The sequence below is a fragment of the Vanessa atalanta genome, chromosome 6, assembly GCF_905147765.1.
Source record: "Vanessa atalanta chromosome 6, ilVanAtal1.2, whole genome shotgun sequence".
Classification (NCBI taxonomy): Eukaryota; Metazoa; Arthropoda; class Insecta; order Lepidoptera; family Nymphalidae; genus Vanessa; species Vanessa atalanta.
This window is the reverse complement of record NC_061876.1, coordinates 9,166,603-9,192,023: the sequence shown is the minus strand read 5'-3', so window position 1 is coordinate 9,192,023 and position 25,421 is coordinate 9,166,603. Positions and strand designations below refer to the sequence as shown.

The 25,421-nt window shown below is 32.4% G+C and overlaps 1 protein-coding gene across 2 annotated transcripts; it reads left to right on the top strand.

Moving 5' to 3' along the window:
* The first annotated feature begins 656 nt into the window (after positions 1–656).
* LOC125064837 (sorting nexin-13-like) lies at positions 657–17,726 on the top strand. Of its 2 annotated transcripts, none has more exons than XM_047672097.1 (23): positions 657–859; positions 948–1,059; positions 1,218–1,432; positions 1,795–2,015; positions 2,881–3,033; positions 3,118–3,290; positions 3,632–3,748; positions 4,393–4,507; positions 5,238–5,366; positions 5,936–6,156; positions 6,674–6,741; positions 6,814–6,857; positions 7,619–7,714; positions 8,955–9,068; positions 9,147–9,280; positions 9,757–9,969; positions 10,503–10,599; positions 11,573–11,655; positions 12,000–12,118; positions 12,572–12,640; positions 12,714–12,820; positions 16,291–16,404; positions 16,904–17,726. In XM_047672097.1, the coding sequence occupies exons 1-23, from the start codon at positions 738–740 to the stop codon at positions 17,008–17,010; spliced, it is 2,943 nt and encodes a 980-aa protein (XP_047528053.1). In that variant the 5' UTR covers positions 657–737; the 3' UTR covers positions 17,011–17,726. The 2 variants fall into 2 exon arrangements, with proteins under 2 accessions (XP_047528053.1, XP_047528052.1); XM_047672096.1 differs by having other exon boundaries at positions 5,933–6,156.
* Positions 17,727–25,421: the final 7,695 nt, after the last annotated feature.

Sequence of the window (25,421 nt, the reverse complement as noted above, 5' to 3'; positions counted from 1 at the left end):
TGTTTTATTTGGATTTGTTAGGTTAACTACGTTTGTGGTTTATTTATGTAAAAATAAATTAAAAACTAGAGGTATATTTGATGGGCGAGTAATTTATTAAATTAAATTCTTGTTTTATCTTTTTATTTTTAATCTATTTCTCTATTCGGCGCTAAATATATAGTATAACATTCATTTTTTAATTTCTCTACACTATATGTTTACATCACAATAGTTATAAAGGATCATCTATAAACTATGTAAGACGAAAAGATCTTCAATGGATAGAGGGAAAATAGCTGTATACTATTCTGTTGCATCACTATGAAAAAATTAGATAGTCGAATCCAAACCTTTGGAAGTTTCTGATAAAATATTTATATTATTATATTATTCTACATGAGAAAACACATAGACCAAGTTTATTATTAATTTTTCAAAAAAAATACTTTTAATTTTTTTTAATATATTTTTTATAACTTATCATGAGATAAATATGATAGTTACGGAAAATTGTATAAATAAATTTATATGAGCTAATAAAAAGAGAATAGTTTAATTTAAAAAAATATTACACAATTATTAAAAAACTGATTCAGATGGATTTCAGAACGCACTTATAAGTTGTCATTTGTCAAACGTCATCTTGACATGAAACATTTGTGATTTATTTTTGTGGTGTTTATCGCTTTGTTTTAATTAATGTAAATTTATTTATTGATATTATTTTAAATTGCAGTTTATATCTCGAATCACATATGATGACGTCGTTCTTTAGATTCTTAGGATGGTTTGGTCTAGTATCAATCATAACGATTGCTCTACTTGGTTTCGAAGTGTATCTTACTTTGCTTATATTTTTAGTTTCTTTCCTATTTGGGTAAGTAATGAACTAAAATTTAGTAATAGAAGTATTCATATATTTGGTTTCAGGTACCTATATTAGTAAAAAAATGTTTTGTTTACAGTGCTTTGACAATTTTATATTTGAGCTATGATAACAAGAAATTATTCTCTGCTGATATTGATTGTTTGGATGATCCATTACAACAAACAAACTTCTCCATACAATCTTCTAAGGTAATTAAGTGAATGCCACTCATAAAAAAATAATGTAATACTCTTGTTTCCTTTTTTAAATTTATTTTTGCATTTTAAATTTAAGTATATAATACATATTTAGAAGTAAAAAAGTTTAAACATAATTAACTTGAAATTATTTTTTTTTTCTAATGTAGGTCATGAAAGTATTCCAGGATGAAAAACCTTTGCCAAAATTTGATAGTCGAATTACAGGCAGTGAAACTGTCGACTCATTTCTAAATGAAATTGTATCAATTATAGTTAATGATTATGTAACTCCTTGGTATGAACTAATTACTGATGATCAAGAATTCACATCATATGGAATAAGAAAGCTTGTAGTGGCCGCGGGAGCAAATGTATCCAATCGGTAATTCATTTTCACTTTTTAATTATATTCCAGAGTATAAAGATAAACAGAGAAAGCTATTGACATTGTTGATAACTTACAATGTTTAATTTCAAGCAAACAATCCAATTATGATAAGTAACTCTGATCTTATAATGTTGTTTTATTTTATATTATTGTACAGTAAATCAATTAAAAAAACATTTTAAAAGTGATATTCAAAAACAAATATACACAAGCGAGCTAGAAAGAGTTTCATCATTAATAAATTTACCCTTTAAAACAAATCCATCATAGTTTTCTTCAACACATATACATATAAGTTACATTAATCTACAATTTATTATACTTAATTGGTTAATGTTATATTTGTTATGTGTCAGAGTGAAAAGCGTGGATTGGATTCATTTGCTCTCTACAAGATTTCCTGAAGAGTTAACTTTGCACTTAAAATTATATAAGCAATCAAGAGTGAGGTTGAAACATGTACAATTGGTGAATGCCAAAGAGGTCAATGGGACCTCGAAGCCGAGCCCCAAGAAACAGGAAGAGAAGAAAACTCATAGAAGGAACAAAAGTGAAACTGATTTGTCATGGCCACCAGGTAAAGTAACTGTAAGAACCTTTTTAAAATCATATCCTAACTAATATTATTTATATTATTTTCTTATATATTTACTTTATATTTTCAATTAGTTTTTTATTTTTCTAATTTATTTTATTAAATAAGCACAGTAGTATTATCTGTCTGTTTTTCTTTTTTTTTTTGTTTTACATGACGAGTAAGCCTGTAAGAGTGATGATGATATTTGACGACCTCAATGATATTTGAGTAGTGTGTACACTGGTTTACATGGGTAGATATTTGAGTAGTGTGTACACTGGTTTACATGGGTATGCCACTCCGAGGTCCCGGGTTCGATTCTCGGCCGAGTCGATGTAGAAGTTCATTCGTTTTCTACATTGTCTTGGGTGTGGGTGTATGTGGTACCGTTGTTACTTCTGATTTTCCATAACACAAGTGCTTTAGCTACTTACATTTGACGCAGCTGTTGGCACAATAGGCAACAAATAAGTGCTTATGTAAAAATCAATAGATATAAGAATAAATAGTTAATTTAACTTTGACTATATATTAGTAAGAAGAAAATTTTGTTTTAGGATTTTTGTGATCTTGTTCAGTTCTCTTTTGCTTTATACCATTAAACTGGTTTCTACTAGTTTTTTCTAGTTTTAATGCTAAATATCTTTTGTAAAATAAACAGAATTATTCAATCAATACAAACAAATTTGGTGAAATTTGGTATGAAGCTAGTTTAAACCCAAATCTAGTCTATTTCTTTCTTTAAGTCAATTATATTACATGCTGACACATTCAATAGTACAGAAACTTTCTAAGAAGTTCATATCATGTAATTTTGCTGCTTCTGTGTAAATCTATGAACAATGTTTGGTCTGAACTGTTTCAGATACACAAACTTTTGGCAAGTCTAAATTCTACAGCAGTTCTGAGAACATAAGTAGCAACAACATTACGGATCTGTTTTTTGATTTGGAGTGTTCAATGGAAAACAAGCAAATATGTCGGGATATATATTGTAGTGATCCTGAGAAAGAAAATGGTATGACAAATAATAATGAGAGATGAATTACTAATATTTTGTTTTATGAATTTATTTTTAATATTTTATTGATATAATTTTTAGCATTGCTCTGTGAAGTGTCTGAAGCGATATTATACTTAATTGCACCAGAGGAGGCATGGCAGTGTCATGCTTTAAAATTAATTTTAATAGATTTGATATCAGCAATTGTTTTGAGGCCATTAATAAACCTTTTAAGTGATCCCGATAATATAAATAGAACCATTATAAGATCTGTAAGTATCAAGCGGTATACATTTTATTTAATAAACATTGTTGTTGTCCAGTATCCGTTATAATGGATTTGTTTCGTAAACAATTATTTGGTACGACTCTTGCTCTACTTCTTTTACATTCGTGATACTGAAACATATAAAGAAGTTCAAAAATAAAGTTCCAATTCAATTAAATGAATGATTTGTGAATGAATAACATAAGCACTCTTTATTTGTATGATTAGCAATAATATCAGACTAGGCTGTTGCATGTGAGATGTGTGTTATATAAAATTTGAACCTTATTACTATTGCTTTAGAAATCAATTTCTAATCGTAATCAGTTCAAATTATGTTAACAGTGTTGCCGAGATTCCTGTTTGTCTTCGGAATTATTTCTTTTGGTTATAAGATCGTGCAGCGATGCCGAAGAGTTGGACGCTACACTTGAATTAGTTCAGAAGGATATACAGAAATTGGTAAGGAGTTTAAATTTTTATGAATACAGTAAGGCCCTGCTAATTCAATTTAGATGTTTGGTATTTAAATAAAATGTAACAAAGTTTACTCGTTTTACTGACGCTACCGGGGTTATTAACATTTCGTGATCTGACCTTGTACGTACGTAGTACGATAAAAAAAAATGAAGGTTATTTATGAGACGAAAAATATACGCACACGTACATAATATGACCACTTTACCATAACCTTTTTGATGAGCGAACTCCAAAGTTGCGTCAATTTACATTAGCAGCCTGTAAATTTCCCATTTCTGGGCTAAGGCCTCCTCTCCCTTTGAGGAGAAGGTTTGGAGCATATTCCACCACGCTGCTCCAATGCGGGTTTGCTCACGATGTTTTCCTTCACCGCAGAGCACGAGATGAATTATAAACACAAATTAAGCACATGAAAATTCAGTGGTGCCTGCCCGGGTTTGAATCCGAAATCATCGGTTAAGATGCACGCGTTCTAACCACTGGGCCATCTCGGCTGTTACGTCAATTTCTATCTAATCTAGCATAGTGGTATCTCGCTGTATATTCAGCATAAATGTATCAGCGATTTACGAAAAGTGTATTTCAGAAATCAGATTTTCTTAATAACAATATTATTACATCTACAGCATTCAAGAGACAGTGCCGGAGAATGGGATTTACAAGATCGTCAAAAGTTATCGTCCCTGCAGTATGTGTCTAGAATCATTCAAGCTAGGAGAGCTACACTTGGACCTCAAGAAGGTGAATCTATAATTATTTTCAATATCCTCTTATAATGAGACCAAGATTTACAACATAGAACAAGATAAAATATTTGATATCCTAATTATTTTATTTATATTTTTTTATAACGAGTGTCATCAAAAAAGTGTTCTGATGTCAGATGTAAGACGTATATCTCTCTTCTATTTTGATTGATTTAGTAAGAAAATACTTGTCTTACTATCTTGGCAGATAAATAATGGAATTGGAAATGCCGTCGACTATATTCAAGTCATGTTCACGGCTTTACCTTCGCGAAATTTGTAAAATTTTATAGCACACAAACCGTCACGCCCCTTCATTGATATCTCATACAATCTTTCACCCCCTTTTCATAACCTTATGGGAATGATTTTCGTGATAAAAAGTATGTCCTTGCCGGGACTCAAATCATCTCCATACCGAATTTTATCTAAATCGAATTAAAACTTTTGAATCTATAATATTAGTAGGGATATTGTATTGTCAATTTTCATAAGCGCCGAAAGGTTGTACAAAATTTTAGCTCAGTTATTTAAATGAAACTTGTTTAATAATTGCAATTTAAATGATTCGTTTAAATGCAAGTGGATCAGAATCCACACATACTAATTGTTAAAGTTAGTTAAAATATTGATATCCGTTGCATACATTGAAAGCATCTGTGTTCATCTCGATTCATATTTTACGTGTTACCTGCCTATGAAAAATAATTTTGATACTTGTAAAGGTGCTTCAAACAACAGCAGCACAGAAAAGATATCTGAGGAAGTAATGAGAACACTGAAGTTTTTAAGGGCCGTCGCTGCTTGGAAATCGAACGCACAATATCTGCTTGAGATTGAGTTAAATGAAGCAGGTATTTATATATTTTTTGTTTTATAGCTATTGAATACCGCTTAAAAGTGATTGCTTCACTGAGGTAGAAAAACTTTATGCTTGTTTTCTTTTTGAAACTTAATTTTCAGCATTTTCCTATAAAGTTGTCAAGCGATTAAAATATGGGAAATTTAACAAAATAGACGGTATTATTAAGTCTTAAATCGTCAGTTCTAATATCAAATAATCTAGCACATAAAAACTCCGTGCGAGTTTTTATGTTTTTATGTGTTAGTGTCTCCTGCTAAGGGAAACCAGTATGTGTCATTAAATTCTTAGACACCCTTTAAATCGTACTGAAGCAAGTTCCAAGCCTTCATCGTCAGGAATAGAGTCACTACTCAGTAATGTAAAGTATCATTGAACCAAAATTAGTATGTTTCATTAAATTATCACACACCTATTGAACCGCAATGAAACAAAGTGGGAGAACAGGCTCCAAGTCTTCAATAACGGTAGCGGCTATATACTTATAAAACCGCATCGAGGCAAGCTCCAAGTCTTCGACAACCGGAGCACACCGCTATTCTGAAGTAACGGGGCCAGCAGACGCGCCGTCGACGTCGAAGGCGGTGCTCGACAACCTGCGCGCGTCGGCGCTGGAGCTGGCGGACGCGCACCTGTCGGCGGGCCGCGCGGCCGTGCTGGGCGCGGCGCCGCACTGCCACGCCGACCTCGTGCGCAAGATCACCACGCACGGGGAGGACTTCTGCGCCAACCCCGTCGTCTGCTTCGACGACCTGCAGAAGGCCGTGTGCGATGCCCTGGAGGTGAGGGTTGACATTGACATTTCTGCGAAGGACCGGTAGAAAATGATTAATGTTTTGGGACTTCAGTTATAAACTAGATTTTTTTAATTCTTGGTCAGATTTTATTTTAATCTGAATGGTCATCGGTCGATAGCAGCGGATCACGCAATGGGTAACCAATAAGTGCTCAGAATTTATCGTGTTTGAAAAATAATATGAGTAGTGAATACTTTAATAATAATTGAATATTTTAATAGCATAAGGATCCCTTGATCGATTGGATAATTAGTTTGCTATATGCACACAATTCTTAATTAATACCTTTATTCCATACTTAACTATTGATATCCACTTTAATTTTACTTCAAGAGTTCTGACAGCAACTTCGCCGACAAAATGGCATTTTTTTCACGAATTCATATTTAATACCACGTCCAATAAGGTCATGTTCATTCAAAATCAATGCTATATGTATTGTATGTCCTGACATTGAAGTGAGAATGAAATGATTTCGAATGATATATTTTTTTTTTTATAGGACGATCCTTCTTGGCAGGCGGATTTCATGTTGGATAGTGATAAAGATATACCAGATAAAATTAATAGGTAATATTAACATAATTTACGTTGCTATACAAGTTTGTAAAACTGAAAATAAATAATTCTCATTTTTTCCAGTGATTTCGGTCGAGAGAACAAGATGGATAATCTTAAATACGGCGGTGAGTTCGATTTTACAACGTTTTAATTTAAACAAGAAAGTCACTTCTACACTACAATATTTTTGATAAAATTGTGCACGAATACATTTATTTTTGATTATTTCTCGGTTATTTATCACATGAATGTTATCAACAGACAAGTGCAAGAAAATAATGAAGACATGTCTCAGCCAGTTGCCAAAATTATTTAACAAAACGAAGTATAAATATAATATATCAAACAAGTCCTCCACCTTTCCCCGCTCCTTGACCCGAAGAGTTCCAAGTAACAGGAATCATACGATACCCAAATGTACTTGTGGGTAGCAGTTCTATATATTAGTAATTCAGCTAGAATTTTCTATTTTTTCTTTTGCACGATACCCGCGTGCTCGTTCAGTGTTTGCATGGATATAAATGCCAATCGACACGAAAGTACATTATTTTTTAATTTTTTTTCCTGTAGGACTACTATCGTAGATACTATTGATAGTTTTACTTTATTACAACAATGGCCGTCTATACATTTATTAAATCGTTAATGCGCGACGTTCTTTATATACGAGTTTATATATTTTTCATTTTTAAATTTCGAAAAGGATGCTTAATTTTTTTATGATTTTTGAAATTAGAAGACACAATTTATTTATATGAAAACTTTTTAAAGTATTATATATATATTATATATTATATAATCTATTAAATACATTAACAATTTTGAAATGTATAGACGGCCTAGATATTATATTCGTGTTTTCATGCGTTTTTCGTGATCACTACAGGCGATGTAGTTCCACCAGTGACTGGAGCGAGACACAATCGATCACGGTCAGATATTGTTGGCAGCTTCGCGCAGAGAATGGTCAACGAGTGTGCGGGTAAAATTTATATATAGTTTTTTATATTAGGACTAAAGCTAATGGGCATTAACATTTGCATTTTGTAGCTTTAGAAGCCTGTAAATTTTCCCACTGCTGGGCTAAAGGCCTCCTCTCCCTTTGAGGAGAAGGTTTGGAGCATATACCACCAAGCTGCTCCAATGCGGGTTCGCGGAATACATATGTGGCAGAATTTCGTTGAAATTAGACACATGCAGGTTTCCTCACGATGTTTTCCTTCACCGCCGAGCACGAGATGAATTATAAACACAAATTAAGCAAATGAAAATTCAGTGGTGCCTGCCTGGGTTTGAACCCGAAATCATCGGTTAAGATGCACGCGTTCTAACCACTGGGCCATCTCGGCTCTTACTGCTAAGTTAATGGGCAAAGAAGGCAAATAATGATAGATCACTAGACTGGTTTACCCGAGTTCCGACACATAGTAATCTATCGCCTATCATAGCTTATAATGAAGCCACTGGAACGAATACGAACATCACACTGAAACGAAAATTTCAAACGAAATTTCGAATAGTTTTCTGGATGGTAGGTCTGTGTGCAAGCCCTTCTAGGTAGGGCCCACTGATCGTAAATTCTACCGCCAAGCAGTAATATTTAGTATTTTTGAGCCAGTGTAACTACAGGCACAAGGGACGACATCTTAGTTCCAAAGGTTGTTGGCACTTTGGTGATGTAATAGTTAAAATTTCTTACGGTGCCAAAGGGCATTGGTGATCTCATATTATCAGGTGGCCCATTAGCCAGTTCTGATTAGTCGATTTATTTGTTCAATTGACATGAAGGTCCGCGAATTTGTCCAGTTGTAATCTTTTGTATTGTCTCTCGTTATTAATGTGTACGTAACCACAATACTTGAACATTTGTATCGTCATAAATTTGGGCATTCTTATTAAAAATTAGTTTAATTATACTATGTAAATCAAATGAGTTCTTTTAAAACAACCCGTCTAAAAAATAAATCATTGATAATTAGACATATTCAATACCTACATCGTCAGAACAGTCTCAAGCTATGCTGGGACCCATGGGCACCCATGAATTTGGGGCCCTTTTGCTAGATATTTTTTGGTTTAATTTGGTAAATTGTTGGTTCTTCGGGGCCCTCTCAGGATGGGGGCCCTGGGCACGTGCCCCATGTGCCCTATGGTAAAGAATGTAATGCATTGTCTATTAGTTAAAACTCTTTTTTTGGGTCTTAAAGCATTTTTATTTCTAGGTCCCTCAAATCTAAAGTCAACGAACACAAGCAACCTATCTTTGTCGCATTCGGCGATAAGTCAGAGCGCAAAGAATATGATGTCGCCATTGTCGGCTTATATCATTGAAACTGGTACGACACTATTGAATATAATTTTCTTTGAATCGTTACATTTAGAGCGATATTTACGTTATATTTTTTACGTTTCAGCTCTCGTTCAAGATAAAGGTAGAACTTTTGGGATATACGCGATTGCAGTCACTCGAGCGTCTGATAACGAAGTTTGGCACATATACAGACGATATAGCGACTTTTATGACTTGCACGCTTCTATTAAAGAGAAGGTTCTATTTTAATATATTGATATTAAGAAATGTTTTCGAAGCGTTAATTTACTGTTGCAGATTTTTTTATTTTTATTAATATCTAATCATATAATTTAAGTCGCTCAATAGCCATTGCGGTTAAGTGAAGCACAAAATAGCGGAGATAATTAATTTAGCGACTAACAGAAATAAAATATAAATAAAGAATAACCTTAAGACTTCAAATGTTTTGGGACCAAATCGGTTCTAAATGACGCGAGTTCAAATGTTAATGGTTACTTTCTTTTATTTTCGAAATCGGTTAAATATAACAACATTTATCTATTTGTTCATAAATATGTTACGATTTCGAAATTGGCCTCAACAACTCAATTTCGATCTGAGCGACAAAATTTTCTGTAAACATAACAAATTTTTCAAAACAAAATTTTCTGTAAATTTAAAGTACGAAACAAATAAACTTGTGTTAATGTTCACTTTTCCGTATTTTACAGTGGCCGGAACTAGCCCATCTGCCGTTTCCGGCTAAGAAGACATTTCAAAATACATCTCGAAGTGTTTTAGAGAACCGGAAACGTATGCTTAACAGCTATTTACAGAGTTTAACGAGCATTTCGAGGGACGCCAGGTATATGGCGCTTCTGTCGTCGCAGTATTTGGGGGGTTTCCTTAGTCCGGAGATACAGACCGAGAGACATGGTAATTCGGTAAGATATACAGGACGTGATGTAATCAATTTTTGTCTTTACGGCGCGATCGAGACGGTGATCAGTTTAGTAGTTTTAGTAGGTTGTTGGATTCAATATGGTTATTTTGGTTTTGGTTGGTTATAGAAAGGATTATAAATTTGTGTGTGTTTTTTTTCTTCATTATGTATACTATAAATATGACGTGATATTTTAAAGCGTTTTAAGCGAATAATGATTATTTTTTTCAAATAGTAAAACCTTTTTGATGGTAAATGGTCACCTTTGTCCATGGATATTGGCACTGCTAAAACTTTAAGGTCCTCCTTTTGCCATCAACGTACCCCTTATGTAAATGCATTAGTTAAAGTCAAAAGAACTTGTAAAAATCTATTAAAAATAAATCGTAGACAAGATATACGGCATTATTTTATTCAAGATGTCGGTTGAATGAACCTAATGACATGCTTAAAATATTAAAACAATATACTGTTGTGTAAAAGACCTAAATTTAAATGTGTTTCGTAAAATAAATATTTCGACTGAATTTTCAGATCGATGCCCTTTTAGTGAATTCAATAAAGGCTGGTATGAGAACTCTGAAGAGTATGCCCGATCAATTCGCTAATACCGTGGATGGTGTAATGGACGGTAAGAACTCATGTCGTTTTAAATATAAACCAGCTATTTATAAGCAATGCTAAGCCATGGTTATGTGGAGATGTCATATTTTTTAATTTATAAAAATGCCAAAAATATATTTTATATTCCAAAAAGATAAAATACTACTGTTTACTTGGTGGTAGGGCTTTGTGCAAGCCCGATCAGACATTCTACCGCCAAATAACAGTACACTGTATTGTTGCATTCCTGTTAGAAGGGTGAGTGAGCCAGTGTAATCACAGGCACAAGGGACATAACATCTTAGTTCCCAAGGCTGGTGGCGCATTGGTGATGTAAGGAATGGCTAATATTTCTTACAGCGCCTTTGTCTATGGGCGATGGTGACCACTTACCATCAGGTGGTCCATATGCTGGTCCGCCAACCAATGCCGTTAAAAAAAAAACGATGCTTTGTCTTAAGAATCTCAAATTTATGTTCATAGAAAGAACTAAATCGTTATGGCGATTCACACGTTGTACAATGTTTGTTATATTAGTACTGTCGTTAAGATATCATTTATAACGTAGCCAATTTTAATTAGAATATATTCAGTTCGGACTTATTCTCCTTTATTTAAATATACTGTTATAAACTCTATGCTCTATATATATCCGCAGATATTTTTACCTTTGCCGATTTATATATTCAAATCATTTGTAAAAAACACATCGGTAAAGAAGGCATAATATTCAATACAAGATTATATAGATGATAAAAAAGCGTTGTGTTAATACTTGTAGACTTCCAGTCAGGATGTATTTAACTAAGATAATTTTGTATTTTTAAATGTTGAAAAAGAGTAACTACTGAGTTGCTTCCCGGTTCTTCTCGGTAGAATTTGCGTTCAATCTGCAAAAATATATATATTCGAAATAATAATGAATTTATTTATTTTATTAATAATATTTAATTTATTTATCCACAGGTGATATGACATAATTTGTGTTTTCTCATGTGCAGGTATATCAAAAGTGTTTCAAGGGAAAAGTGGCGAAAGCTATGACGATATTAGATCTGCAACCTCTAACGATGTGCAAGATCAAGTAAGTTTGTTGTTGAAAATATTTAATACCGCTATAAATTTGTAAAAGAGTCGAGATGGCCCATGGCATATGATTTCGGGTTCAAACCCATGCAGGCACCACTGAATTTTCATGTGCTTAATATGTGTTTATAATTCATCTCGTGCTCGGCGGTGAAGGAAAACATCGTGAGGAAACCTGCATGTTTCTAATTTCAACGAAATTCTGCCACATGTATATTCCGCCGCATTGGAGCAGCGCGGTGGAATATGCTCCAAAAACTTCTCCTCAAAGGGAGAGGAGGTCTTTAGCCCAAAAGTGGGAAAATTCACAATTCCTCAATTGTTTCATCTTTTTTTTATTAGGATAGCGATGAAAGCGTTCCTCTACGATTGTTGGAGGAAGTTTTGGGTATTCGAGGTTTGTGGTTGCGACGACGTCTCCTAGCGCCACTGAGGACTATCATCGCGGATCGAGTTAATAGGTATGTTGATTTATTACACGATTTTGTATTACTTTTAGTACTGGAGTAGGGTTGGAGTTTATTGCACCACGCTGCTTCAATGTGCATGCATTACATGCATGGGTTCTTCACGATGTTTTCCTACAACGTCGAGCGTGACATGAATTATTGATACTAATTAAGCACGAAAATTTAGAACCCTAACCTTTAAGATAATTATGTTTTCCATAAAATCTTGGGCCAATACTTGATTTAGTAAATATATTTATGTAAATTGTTCCTTTTCCATTGATTGTGCACGAATCGTGTACTGTGTATGCGTTAGTATTGAATGGAATTAATTAGATTTAGTGACTGACCGTGGGCTGACTTATAGGATGCTTGTTTGTAGCAGAATATAAAATATTCATAACATAATTTAATCTTTCACATTCCATGTTGTACTTCGTACTTATATTTGCCTTTTATTTTCAGAAAAGTCTTAGAATTTGTGTCGTCATTGACGTCTCCAAGGAATGTAGTTCAGTATTTGAAAACGTTTAAGTAAGTAAATTGATTTCTCCGTTACTTCTTAAAGTATATAAATGAAAGAATTAAAACATGTTTATTTTTTTAGACAATGGCTGACGAACCGAGACAACCCGAGCGCAGTATCAAGGGACACCGCCACAAAGGCCAGGACGAGGGTAGCTGCTAAAATTGCTTTGTTGTCTGCCGCTTCAGGTAAGAAAGAATAAACTTATTGGGCCACAAAACTATATGACACTTGACCGTGTTGTGCAGAAAATATATTCCATCCTACTAAAGATTCACCAATGCCTTTAAAATAAAAGTTATTAAGGTTGAAAAGAGAAAAACATTTTTATGGTGACGGTACACATGTACTACATACACAGATGCTTCATAATGTTATGCAATGTCTTTAAAAAAATATACATAACATTATTTAACATGTACTGTCATAATAAAAAATATTTTTTAAGCTGCAAGAAGCGTCAGAGTTTTACTTTTCACTTCTTATTGATTTGTCGTTGGAAGTTATTAATGCAGAATTTTTAATATATATAGTTTTAGCTTTGACAAATGTCTACGTTTTGACTGCTGTTTTGTTTTTGTGTGTTTTAAAAGGATATGTTATACTTAACTGTTTCGTATCAGGTGTGTTTATGTACTCTACATGTCACATATCTCCTGTCCCACATAACAAACTAATCTCATACGATACATATTTGTATAATACATAACTATTAAGAAATCGTCTAATGTTCAATTTTATTGAAAGCCTGCTGAACACTAATTAATCCAGTATAACTAAATTATTAATTATATTAGTATTAACTCGATTACACTATCGGGGCCCAAACGGTTGGATGGTATGTATGAGCTACATTGCTGTTCCATGATCACCGAGAGTTTTTTGATAGGCGTGTCACAATTACTTCGAGCCAAGTGACGGATATTTCTGAACATAAGTTTAGATAAAAGCTTTTAACACGTGAATTCAATGGGTTGTTTCTCCGGATTTTAACTCACTTAACACTTTTAACTTTGATTGCAATGGGTAGATGACAAATATTTTTTATGTGTTACATTCATATTTTTTTTATAAATGTCCTTTTTATTTAATCAAAAGTATAAGATGAAATATATTGTAAAAAATATTATTGAAAAAAAAAATGTAACAGAATCTCCGGTTTTTTTATGAAGTCGAATGAAACACGTCAGTATTTTAGTACGAATACGAAACGGAACACAGCAATACTGCTATAAGCTGTTTGGTTCCTAGGCCTATAGAAGATTGCCGTTATCTGTCCTCTGTAAGAACGAGAAATGAAGCCTTGGTTACGCCTTTAACTAAGCTATATATTTATTTGTCCTTGTTACACGATATTTTCGTTATTTGTGAACCGATTTTGTTCATTATTTAAATAATAAAATATCAAATCAATAATTTTTGCTAGCCAGTAAAGAAAACAAAACGTATCTACGATATATTTATACAAAAAAAAAAAAAAAAGATTTATTGTCCCTTAATTTAGTCGGCATCGATATTATATTTAATAATAGAAAAAACAAAACTTTCTTTCGCGTAATAAAAAATATTCGTTTCAAATATTGGGTTGTCAAAATGTACTGAATTTTTATTATCTTGAACGTGGAATCGTATGTCATCAATCAAATATTTGATTTGATTGATGCTTCAAAAGTTCAAATGTTTGATCTATTTGCTTACCGATTCTACTTAAATAAAGTATTTTAACGTTGTTTTTTTAAACCTCATTATTCATAACGGTGAGCCAATTGACGAATCTATATTACTTACTATTAATAATCTCCAATATTCGGATAGATTTACATGTAAAAACCTATCGGTATATCTCGTTTAGTGATTAAATTAGTTCATTCCACCCGATGCTCTAAAATTGCTGGACACTTAAGGTTTCTTACGACCTTTTTCTTTAGTGCCGAGCGCAAGATGCATTATAAACAAAAAAAATAGTCACATAAACAGTCTTGGGGTTTGCCTCACGTATTTTAGCAACAATATTATCCCGACAATTTCTAGTAGAATTTCTTGAGTGAAGTAGATAGGTATAAATATTTCATAAAAATTTTTTTTTTATAAGAAAATCCGTTAACAGTCGATAAAGATTTATTCATTTCGTTAATTCAATGAAAATTTTGAATATAGAATTTTGAGGTTAAACCATGGTTGAGTTACGCGATTCTTAATTTGGCGAATCGCCAAATGTTTCGGGCTTTATCAATGCGATATGAGACACGGTATTGTGCGGTTGATACTAATTTACTATGTTTTTAAAATATTGGCTACGATAGTGGTGTGCGTTGAAAATACTTTTGTTACTGTCGCAAATTATATAACATACATAAGCAGCCCGTAAATGTCCCACTGCTGGGATAAAGGCCTCCTCTCCCTTTGAGGAGAAGGTTTGGAGCATATTCCACCACGCTGCTCCAATGCGGGTTGGCGGAATACACATGTGGCTGAATTTCGTTGAAATTAGACACATGCAGGTTTCCTCACGATGTTTTCCTTCACCGCCGAGCACGAGATGAATTATAAACACAAATTAAGCACATGAAATTTCAGTGGTGCCTGCCTGGGTTTGAACCCGAAATCATCGGTTAAGATGCACGCGTTCTAACCACTGGGCCATCTCGGCTCATTATATATAATTATCAAATGGAGATCGCCGACGTTGACAATAGAAATATATATTGAATTATATTATATATATCGAATGATCAATGCAGCAACGATGTAAACATTTTGCAAAGTTGTTTTTAGTGATAACATTTTAAGAACGATTATTCCATATTTATCACCATCACTCACTGTGAATCACCGTTCGTAGGGTTAATTTGTGATAAGTTTAAATATAATTAAAGTTAATTTAAAAATCATTTCGGTTTTTTTAAAGACTGTTCGTCGCAAACGTAATTCGCTTTTATAATATCTTGTTTTTTTACTTAATTACGAGCTGATATTTGTTTTAGGATTATTGGTATAATATTGATGTTAACATAAATTAGTCGTAGATGATTTTGGCACGTTGTTAAGAATTGTTTTATTATGACAAGTATAATTTATGGAGAGCAGAAGGCAAATTATAATTTCTAGAGGTTTTATTGTTTATTTTCACGAACATAGTTTGGAATGAGTAGATTGTCGTATAAATTGCGACCACGAGTAGCACTATATAAAAATTATGACATCTTAAAATGTTTTGTGTTACGATAAATATTTTTCGTAACAACACGAGTCGGTTGTGTGTGCTTACAAGCAAAGTTTATAACGTCTAAGATTCCGTAGTCAGTAAGCATTAACAAACTAGCTTTTAAGATGTAATTATCAACATCCGATTGACTTACCTACCTGCTAATGACTTGGCCGACCGATTCTTAGCAACAACTGTCAATCTCAAGGACTTGACAACTCCTACGCAACTGCTTTACTATACTGCATAAATATGTATGTAAACGCACTATATTCGATTATGCCCAAAGTCCAATACAACTCCGAAACAGCTGCAGAGGGACAGATAGTTTTAAGTTGTAGGACAAACAACTTACGTGCATTCTAAATCTGGACTGATACTGAGAATTTATTTTTATATGCAAGATAAGCAGCCATATGAGTGTCTGTAATGAATAATTTATGTTTGTTTCAGATGATCTCAGACACATAGTGGGGACTGATGCAGCTCGTAGAGGTCTCCTTACAGTTTTTGATATGTTCCAAACTCAAGAAATAAATAGACGACTACTCTTCGTTTTACTTGAAGGTACGTGATAATTATTATTATCCGTAAAATTTAAATATAGACTTTGATTTAATATAAGCTGTGCTGGCGACGTGACCTCGAACTGGTAGGTATATATTTTGACTGGTACAACACACTGGACAATGAACATAAGGGACTTAATATTTTAGATTCCGTGGTTGCTTACTGACGGTTTTAGATGTGTCTTATATTTGATAAATTAATTTATAAAACGAACACACAAATACTAAATAATATATAACCTACTTTTCTCCTGTTTGTCATCTGATTGCTTTATTTTTGTAATAAAAAAATAAAAAATGAGTAGAAAATAATTTATTAAAACGTGCAAATTAATATGTTTTCCTACTTTTACGACTATGTGACGAATTCATACTTGAATTGTCTGAAGTTTGTGATATGCATGAGCTATCAACGAATTGATCCAGGTCGTCTTGTGTGTACGTTCGTTGCGGTGCCGGCGTTGAGTTATTCTAATTAATAAAAAATCTTGTTACAGTAACGTTGTGTAATTTGTTTCCGGACAATAACATACAGGAGATGTTCAAGAAATTATATTCGAACTCACCCCGAGTGGCCATCGTGAAGAAATCTGTTAATATATAATATATAATACAAATATTATTAATAATTTAGATAATTGTCAATTCTTTAAAATTTTTGACCAATTTTACAAGTCAAATGTGTTCTGGTAGGTACTTACCTATGTAGTATTATTTTTATAAGTTTATCATAACACCGTGGAGATATCCTTAAAGGATTATCATATAGATGTTGAAAATATAAAGACGCAATTTTAAAGCTTAACTGCTTTGAAATAGAGCATGTTTCAGCCTGGAAAATTATATAATATGTCATTTGATTTTTAGCTAGTTTAATATTTAAATACTTGTTGTGATATTTTGTACCTAAATATAATGTTTATAAATCTTGTGTGCTATATCATTAACTAATTCACAGTCTTGGGTCTTCAGCGTTGGAGTAACACTTTGACCTTGAACTGTGAAAATTTTGTGAATCATCAAAGCCAAAAGTAGTATTTATACTATTGGCTGCTACTAATTTAATAAAAAAGTTTAAAGATTATTATATATTTAGATAATGAATATTGGATTAAAATTGAAATGGCGATTAAATTAAATGTTATATGACATTATAAAGTCAAAAGAACATCCTTTCATGTTATATTTATGATAACGAATAGTCTTTTTATTTTTAATTTATATGTTAGTTAGTTTAATTTAATTAGTGAACTCAAACGATATCTATTTTTTTTCAAAAGACATAAAATATGTCCTTAAAATGTATGGAGGTGTGTTTAGTAACCGTATATAGTTCCAGATTATATATAAATATATATTATCTATGAAAAAATTGAATCTGATATATTAATGTAACTGAAGCAATAACAAGTATTTTTAGTATTTTTGTACGAGTGCCATGAATGATTAAAAATTAAGTTTTTAATTTTATTTGGTCAGACAATAATTATTTGATGAATCAAAATTGTGTAGTAAAGTAATAATGTTATTATTTCTTTCGTAAATAATTTAAGGTCTTTTTTTTTAATTTCAGTCATTATATTTTTATCGAAAAATTGTCAGATTATTTAAAAAAAAAATCACTTTCTTAAATGGTTTTTTCGTATTTAAAACCGACGTAAATTGTAAAAAATTGTTTTCATTAATAATAAGGATTTTTGTAATATTTCTACAGGTTGTATTTACTAGGGGTTATTCTTTACTCAGAATTTACTTAGGATTAATATTGTAAAATTTGAAATTCCAAAGGATTTCAATAGAATACAAGTATCCATTGTTAACTAAAATAGTAGATAATTTATTACATTCCAATTGAGATTGACGATATTTATTGTGCTAACTTAAGAGTTTAATTGATAATAAAATTAAACTAAATTTATCTTTTTATTGATATTTCCCTATCCCTATTAAACATTGGTTGCCTTTCTTAGTACGAATTTGTTTCGAAAATACATTTATTTAACTAATTTTATCAATTTTGCGTATTCATGTTCTTATATTTCTTTAATCTAAACAAAAACAGTGTAACAAAGGAAAGCTTATTTCTTTATCAGGATTCTCCGAGCTCTTTGATTGTGAGTAATTTTGGGTATGTTTTATATAAAGCATTTGATAAGTACATAATTTTTTTATTGTTAATATTTTTCAATCAATCAATGAGCGAATACAATGCTTCTATGTTGAATAAAGATTTGAATAATGATTATTTAGATTGTTTTCAAGAAAGAATACTGATTTACTTAACCTCGGTTTTGTATTATTGGTAGTTTTTTTTTTTTTTATGATATCGGTAGGCGGATGAGCAAATAGGCCATCTGATTTTAATTGGTCACCGCTGCCCATTGAGAATGGCGTTGTAAGAAATATTAACCATTCCTTACATCACCAATGCGCCACCAACCTTGGGATCTAAGATCTTACGTCCCTTGTTGTACACTGGCTCACTCACCCTTCAAACCGGAACACATCAATACTTAGTACTGCTATTTGGCGGTAGAATATCTGATAATTGGGAGGTACCTACCCAGATGGGCTTGCACAAAGCTCTACCACCAAGGTTTCCTCAGATCCACTGGATTCTTATGTTTATGTTGTTATAATGTTAAATGATAAGTTTTATTAAATCCATGGAATAAATTTACGAGTTATTAATTACTTGATTCATTCTACTTTCAATATCTCATAGGTAGCATAGGAAGATAAGTCCACTCATAATAAGTAGTTGTTTCATTTTCTTTTAAACTTCAGTTAAACCTACTCTGTTTCATCTACATAATAATGACGTGTCACAAATCAACAATTTTTATTGCTATGCAGACGACAGCACCAGTTCGGAAGACGTCGACCGCGCTAATATATTTCGGGAATATGTCGACGAGAACTCGAGTATACTTTTATCTAAAATCGAGGTTTCAGTCCATTTGTCGAACCTCAACATTTTGATAACATTCTCCTTGCTACAGCTAGTATCGGTATACTCGTCGTCGATATTTCGAATGTTAATCTGAAGGTAAAGTCAAATTAATGTCTAAAAAGCTTAGTGTGCACATCAAGGCAAGAGAGCACTTGACGTCGGCTTATTGCTTAAGACTGTACAAGGCGCAAATTCAGTCCCCAGTGGAGTACTATTATTACCTCTTAGTACCAGCCTGTTTCAATTGACCAACGGAGAGTGCTGCTTATATTTGCTCAGATATGTGAATCAATCTGCATCTTTAAACGCATTTTTCATGGAGAATGTTTCGAGGAATTGTATATCCACACGACCTCGATGTCCAAAAATACACAACAGCGCGATTTATAAAGGCATTGATTGCTTTGCTCAACTACTCTGTGGGATCAGCTTTTTCTGGCGGTTTTAATGAACATATCAGGCATTGGGAACCTAGAAAACCTACACTTTATTTTAAAGGCGGCATCATAACTGCAAGCCTGTCGGTGTTGTAGATGTCCATGGTCTGTGGAAGTCACTTTCCACCCGGTGAGCCTACTGGTTGTTTGTTAAAATCTCTATTTTTTTTTATGTCATTTTAAATAAACTCCTCGTACATAACAACAAAAAGTATGGCATGCTTGTAACAGAGAGGCGTTTGTAACGGAGAGATAGAATTGGAAGAAATTTACTCATTTATATTATGTTTTTAGGTTGTACGACGACTTGCTAAATGATTAGACAAATACTACCATACTAAAAACTAATACAAGACTAAGAATCAGTAGAAATATATTTTTTATAATAAAATCGCAATACTGCTTTATTTCAGTAACATAAAACATTTTGAATATATAGTTTCGTCCTGACCGATTTCGACTACCGCGGCCAATCCCAAACCAGCACCTACGCAGGACATATTTTTTAATTGTACACCAGTGTTTGCGCATGCATCATCTTTCTATTAGGGAATAGAAATCCGATAGGACGGCAAATCTGACACGACTGGACGTGATCAGGCGCAGAACTACACTTTACGTGCTTACCGAAGTATGAGTACACTACTGATTTCCAAATTCCGGAATCCGGGCTGCTATTGAAATTTCGATAGATAAACCTGGACCTCGGAATCTGATGTCTTATATCTGGCTACTAGACCAACGAGGCAGTTGCATAGTTTATATTATGTGTACTAGTAGTAGTATACTATATGATGTAATTTCTAACAACAATATAAATAAATAATTGTCTTAGATCTGCTGGTATTTATATGTATAGAAACTTTTTTTTTTAAATAATACATAGATCTCTTTTCGATCCGATTCCAAAATAACGGGTCAAAACCGATTCCGATGGAGGTTGAGAGATTTTCGTACTTTGGGTGGATTGCGTGTCCCATGAGAATTTACAGAAATAGAGTTTTTTGTTTAGGTTTTCCTGTAAACAATGAGTAAATGTGTGAGTTCGTGAACGCTATGTTATCTAGATATATTTTGTATTTTTATATTTAGAGATAAAGAAAAGCGAAAGCTCGAATTTTCTTTTAAAAGGTTTAAAATAATACATGTTTTCTTATTTGATATATGTATCTGCATTATTAGTTGATATATATTTCATTTTCAATTTTCTTTTGGAAATAAACCATGAAATTCACAATTTGCTTAAATATAAAGGTCACTGCATGACCTTTATATTTTTTTATTAATTATACAAAATTTAAAGATTTTTTTTTTAAGTTTACGTGACAAATCGTCACAAATAATATAACTATCTAAAAGTTCTAGTCTAGGTATTATGTTCGCTCAATTTTAAATTCGTTCAGTCCAAAATTAAATAATTCAAAGGAGTTGAACGGTAAGTTGGATTGAAGGCGCATTATGCAGCAAAAGATTGCCAAATGAAGGCGGTAAACGCGCGATCACTTTGTGTCGCTCGGTTTGAAGGGTTGGGCGGCCGCCAGCGATCTACGTCTTGGTCAATACTCTTGGTAATGTCTATGACTTCAATACTCTTGTAGAAGTGTTAATACATTATAATTTATTACATACCAAAAATGGTGTGATTTGCTATTTTTTTATATCATTGCGATCATAACGATTATATTATTAATATACATATATTCATATAAAAATAAATATACATATTACACAAGATTCAATCGCGTCGGTTTTGTATCGTATCTTGTATCTTGGATACTTATACGCTTGATTAGGATAGTGGCGAAGGTAGGTTTAGAATTCTTATTAAGTAATACCATTTTATTTTATTGTGATCGACACTACGCTATAAGAAATAAAAATATTTATACTGGTTTATACATAATTTGATTTTAATAATTTGTTAAATAAATAAATTGAGTACAGCCTATGAGTGATAAATGTATTTTTAGTAAGTCTAAAAACATATATATATACATCTTGAATACTTAAAATGTAATAATTATCGGTTGCCAGTATATTGGGTAAATAATAAAATAAGAAGTCGTAAAATAATATGATGTTCAGATAAGTCTAATTCGAACAACATTACTGAGAATACCGTTGCAATTTGAACGGGTTTGCTGACGCGGTGGTAGATCTTTCCCACGGATCCTACCGCTATTGTCGTGTAACTCTGTCCGGATAACTCAAGACACACGTTTCTCGCAACTTGATAAATTATCTACCAAAAAAAAAAAAAACTTCGTTTCACGAAATCGCTCTTATCGTCGGATGTAGAATAAAACGTTATTTAAAGGTAGGAGAACATTAGATTAGCATTATAAGTAGTCTATTGTTAGACGGACTTTTCACGAAGTTGTTTTTCAGAGCAGCACACTTATAATTTTATATATTCGTTTTTATCGCCGAGCCCGTAGGCAAGCGTTATTGAAAGCCTGCCCGGTCGGCTTAATATAAAATTAAGATCACAATAATGACATTTGTTAAACAAACTGCCTGTTTTTAAATGAAATCGACTTCTTTTTTAGGAGCCATTTATTATGTATGCTCAACGCCAAAAGTAAATTGAGTTTGATTACCAATTTTTTAACTATATGATATTATCACCAATCACATTTAGTCCATAATTTTCATAGATAGCCATTAAATAAGATAAACGTCATTACGATCCATAACTCCGTCGACGTTATTAGCAAACTGGTCGGGCATGCTCTTCAAAGTTCTCATACCAGCGTTTATTGAATTCAGATGCGCATCGAATTGAAAGTACCAACTAAAATTAAATGAGTTCGTTTAAATAGAAATTTCACGAGGTATTACCGATTGATTTTTTTTTCGTAAATAATATATGTTGAATTTAAAATTATCTAAGATAGTATACCACGGTTAATAATAGTCGAGTAAATATGTATGTAAATTTATGAATCGTTTTTGTTGAAGTTAAAAAACAATTGTTATGAAAATAAGTTAATATATCTAAAATAACCAAATAACTGTATCTGATTAAAAATTGTATTAGTACCTTACATGTAGTTTTTTGTATTTTACAAAGAGACTTATATTAATATAATAATTAGTTTCCGCCCGTGTTTTCGCCCGCGTTTTTCGGGGGGGGGGGGGGGGCGGGGTAGGGCTTTGCAAGTGCTACGTACCCTAAGCCCTTTGATTTTATGATGATCAGTAGTACTTAACTAATTTTTGCATTAATAATATTACTAGTTTCTGACCATTGTGTCGCCCACGTGATACGTGTTGGCATGGGGGAGGGAGGACGTGCGGACAGTCGAAAGTTTTAGGGTCCTTCCTTGGGGTCAAGATTGTTTCATATCAAATTTCATCAAATTCGGTTCAGTGCTTTAGTTTTAATAGACAAACAGACAGACAGAGCTACTTTCGTATTTATAATATTAGTAAAGTTATAACATTGGATTTAGAAAGCCAATTCGTAAATTGATAGTTTTGAAATTCTTACAACATTATATATGCCATACATATATAATTATATATATAATTATATATATACCTATATGTAATATTTTAAGAGTTTGTTTATTGCGTGTGTTCTATAATAAGCGCTTATTTCAAAAATGACGGGAAACCTTTTTATGAAACTAATTCCTTTAATCCCGAACGAAGCTTACAGTTCATTTTATTTTTATTTTCGGCCCCTAAAAGGGTGAAAAGGTGTTTAGAACTTTTGCTTGTAAAAGTTAGAAAAAAAAGGTTCTATTGTTTTTATTTTTGTATACTATGACTCTTTAATATTTATATTAAATAAAAATAATCAAATTACACAATACATTTTGACATATATTTTTTTATGTAGCAGGAAAACACAAGTGATTTATAGTATGATAATAAATTTAATGGACATACTAAAGTATTTTTTTAACATTATCTTATTTTGGCTCATATATTAAGAAATAATAACAGAACGCATTTTATTGCACTGATTGCATTCTTACTAGAGATGCTGGCTGGTGTATCTCCATATAACGAACTAGGTTTTGACTTCCAGCTGTGAGAACAGAAACAGTTACTAATGACATTTAATTGTGTAGATATTCAAATATCGTAATTATTTTTTAAATGATTTCCAATATTAAATATACCTATTCACGTACACTAAACATTAAATAACTTAAAAGTTATTTGTATTTATAAACCATAACATCGGCGATGGGGTGAACAGTACACAAATAAAATGCATAATTTCAACGAAATTCTACCACATGTTTATTCCACCAACCCGCATTGGAGGAGCGTGGTGGAATGTGCTCCAAACCTTCTCCTCAAAGGGAGAGGAGGAGGAATGAATGAATTATTATATATCATTATTATTCTACTATCTTGCCAACACGCATTCTTTAGTTCGATAAAATTAAATATGAAATGTATTAACTAAAGTAGAAACCGTCTCTATATCATTGAGATTTAAATCCAAATAAATTAATATGCGCACAATTAAAGAGACACGTTGGAAATAATAATAAATTATACAAAATTACTGAAATAAAATATGGCCGTATAACTTGACTAGCGCCGCAAAAATTAAACTAACGAGAAGTATATATAGTATCTTTGGTAGAACCAATGACGGTTCCTTGTAGCTGTAATTACACTGGCTCACTCACCCTTCCAATCAGAATACAATAATATTAAGTAAAACGGGAGTATAATATGACGAGCTTGCACAAATCCCAAACCCCTTATATATAACATAATAAATATTAAATTATAATATAATATATACATTATATGTATGTATACATTTCTAATACTAATAACTTGAAGCTCGTAGAATTCCTCCAATATATTATCCTGAGTTCAAAGGGTTTCAGTATGGGTGTGTATCGATCATTTATTATGTAGGAGTCCTATTTCAAACGGTAAATAATTTTACGGATAGTGGTTCAATTAAATTGTAGAATCACTTTTTCCATTTGGGGCCAAAAACCGTCGTCAAGTGCCACATTGACAGGGAACAAATGATGTATTTACAGATAGTGTGGAAGGGTTTTTAGATTTCTAAGCTGGGAGTCGAACTTGCGACTCTTCCATCCTTGTACAAATGTCAGCAGGATTTAATCGATTATAGCCAAAGTACTTTTTACTGTCTCCGATCGGAATATCTTTAAGGCGAGAGTGAATATTTGTTATGATTGATTTATTTTCACCTTTCTTAGATTGCATTAGTACTCGCGAGTGCAATAAGGTGTAATTGCGGACGACTATATGAGGCCTGTAGTGATATAAATAAAATGTCTGTTGTTAATTTATCGTTTATGAACTGTATTTGTTTTTTTTTGTTTTTTTCGTCATTGTTTATACACATAAAAAGCTGCAAGACAGATATTACTTCTAAATGTCATTCTTAACAAAATCCAACAGATATGATTTTATTAGAATTCAACAACTCACAGTAAGAAATCTTATGAGAAATTACAATGATCACTTCAGTCAAAGAAAACTGCGTATCCTTTGAGCACGACCTCAATACAATTCGATGTCGACGTGAAATAATTTGTAAATAAAAGCGCCCTACGCTATTTTAAAAGACAAAATTGTTTCCGCTATTACACTGGCCTTTCCAGAGTCCCAGCG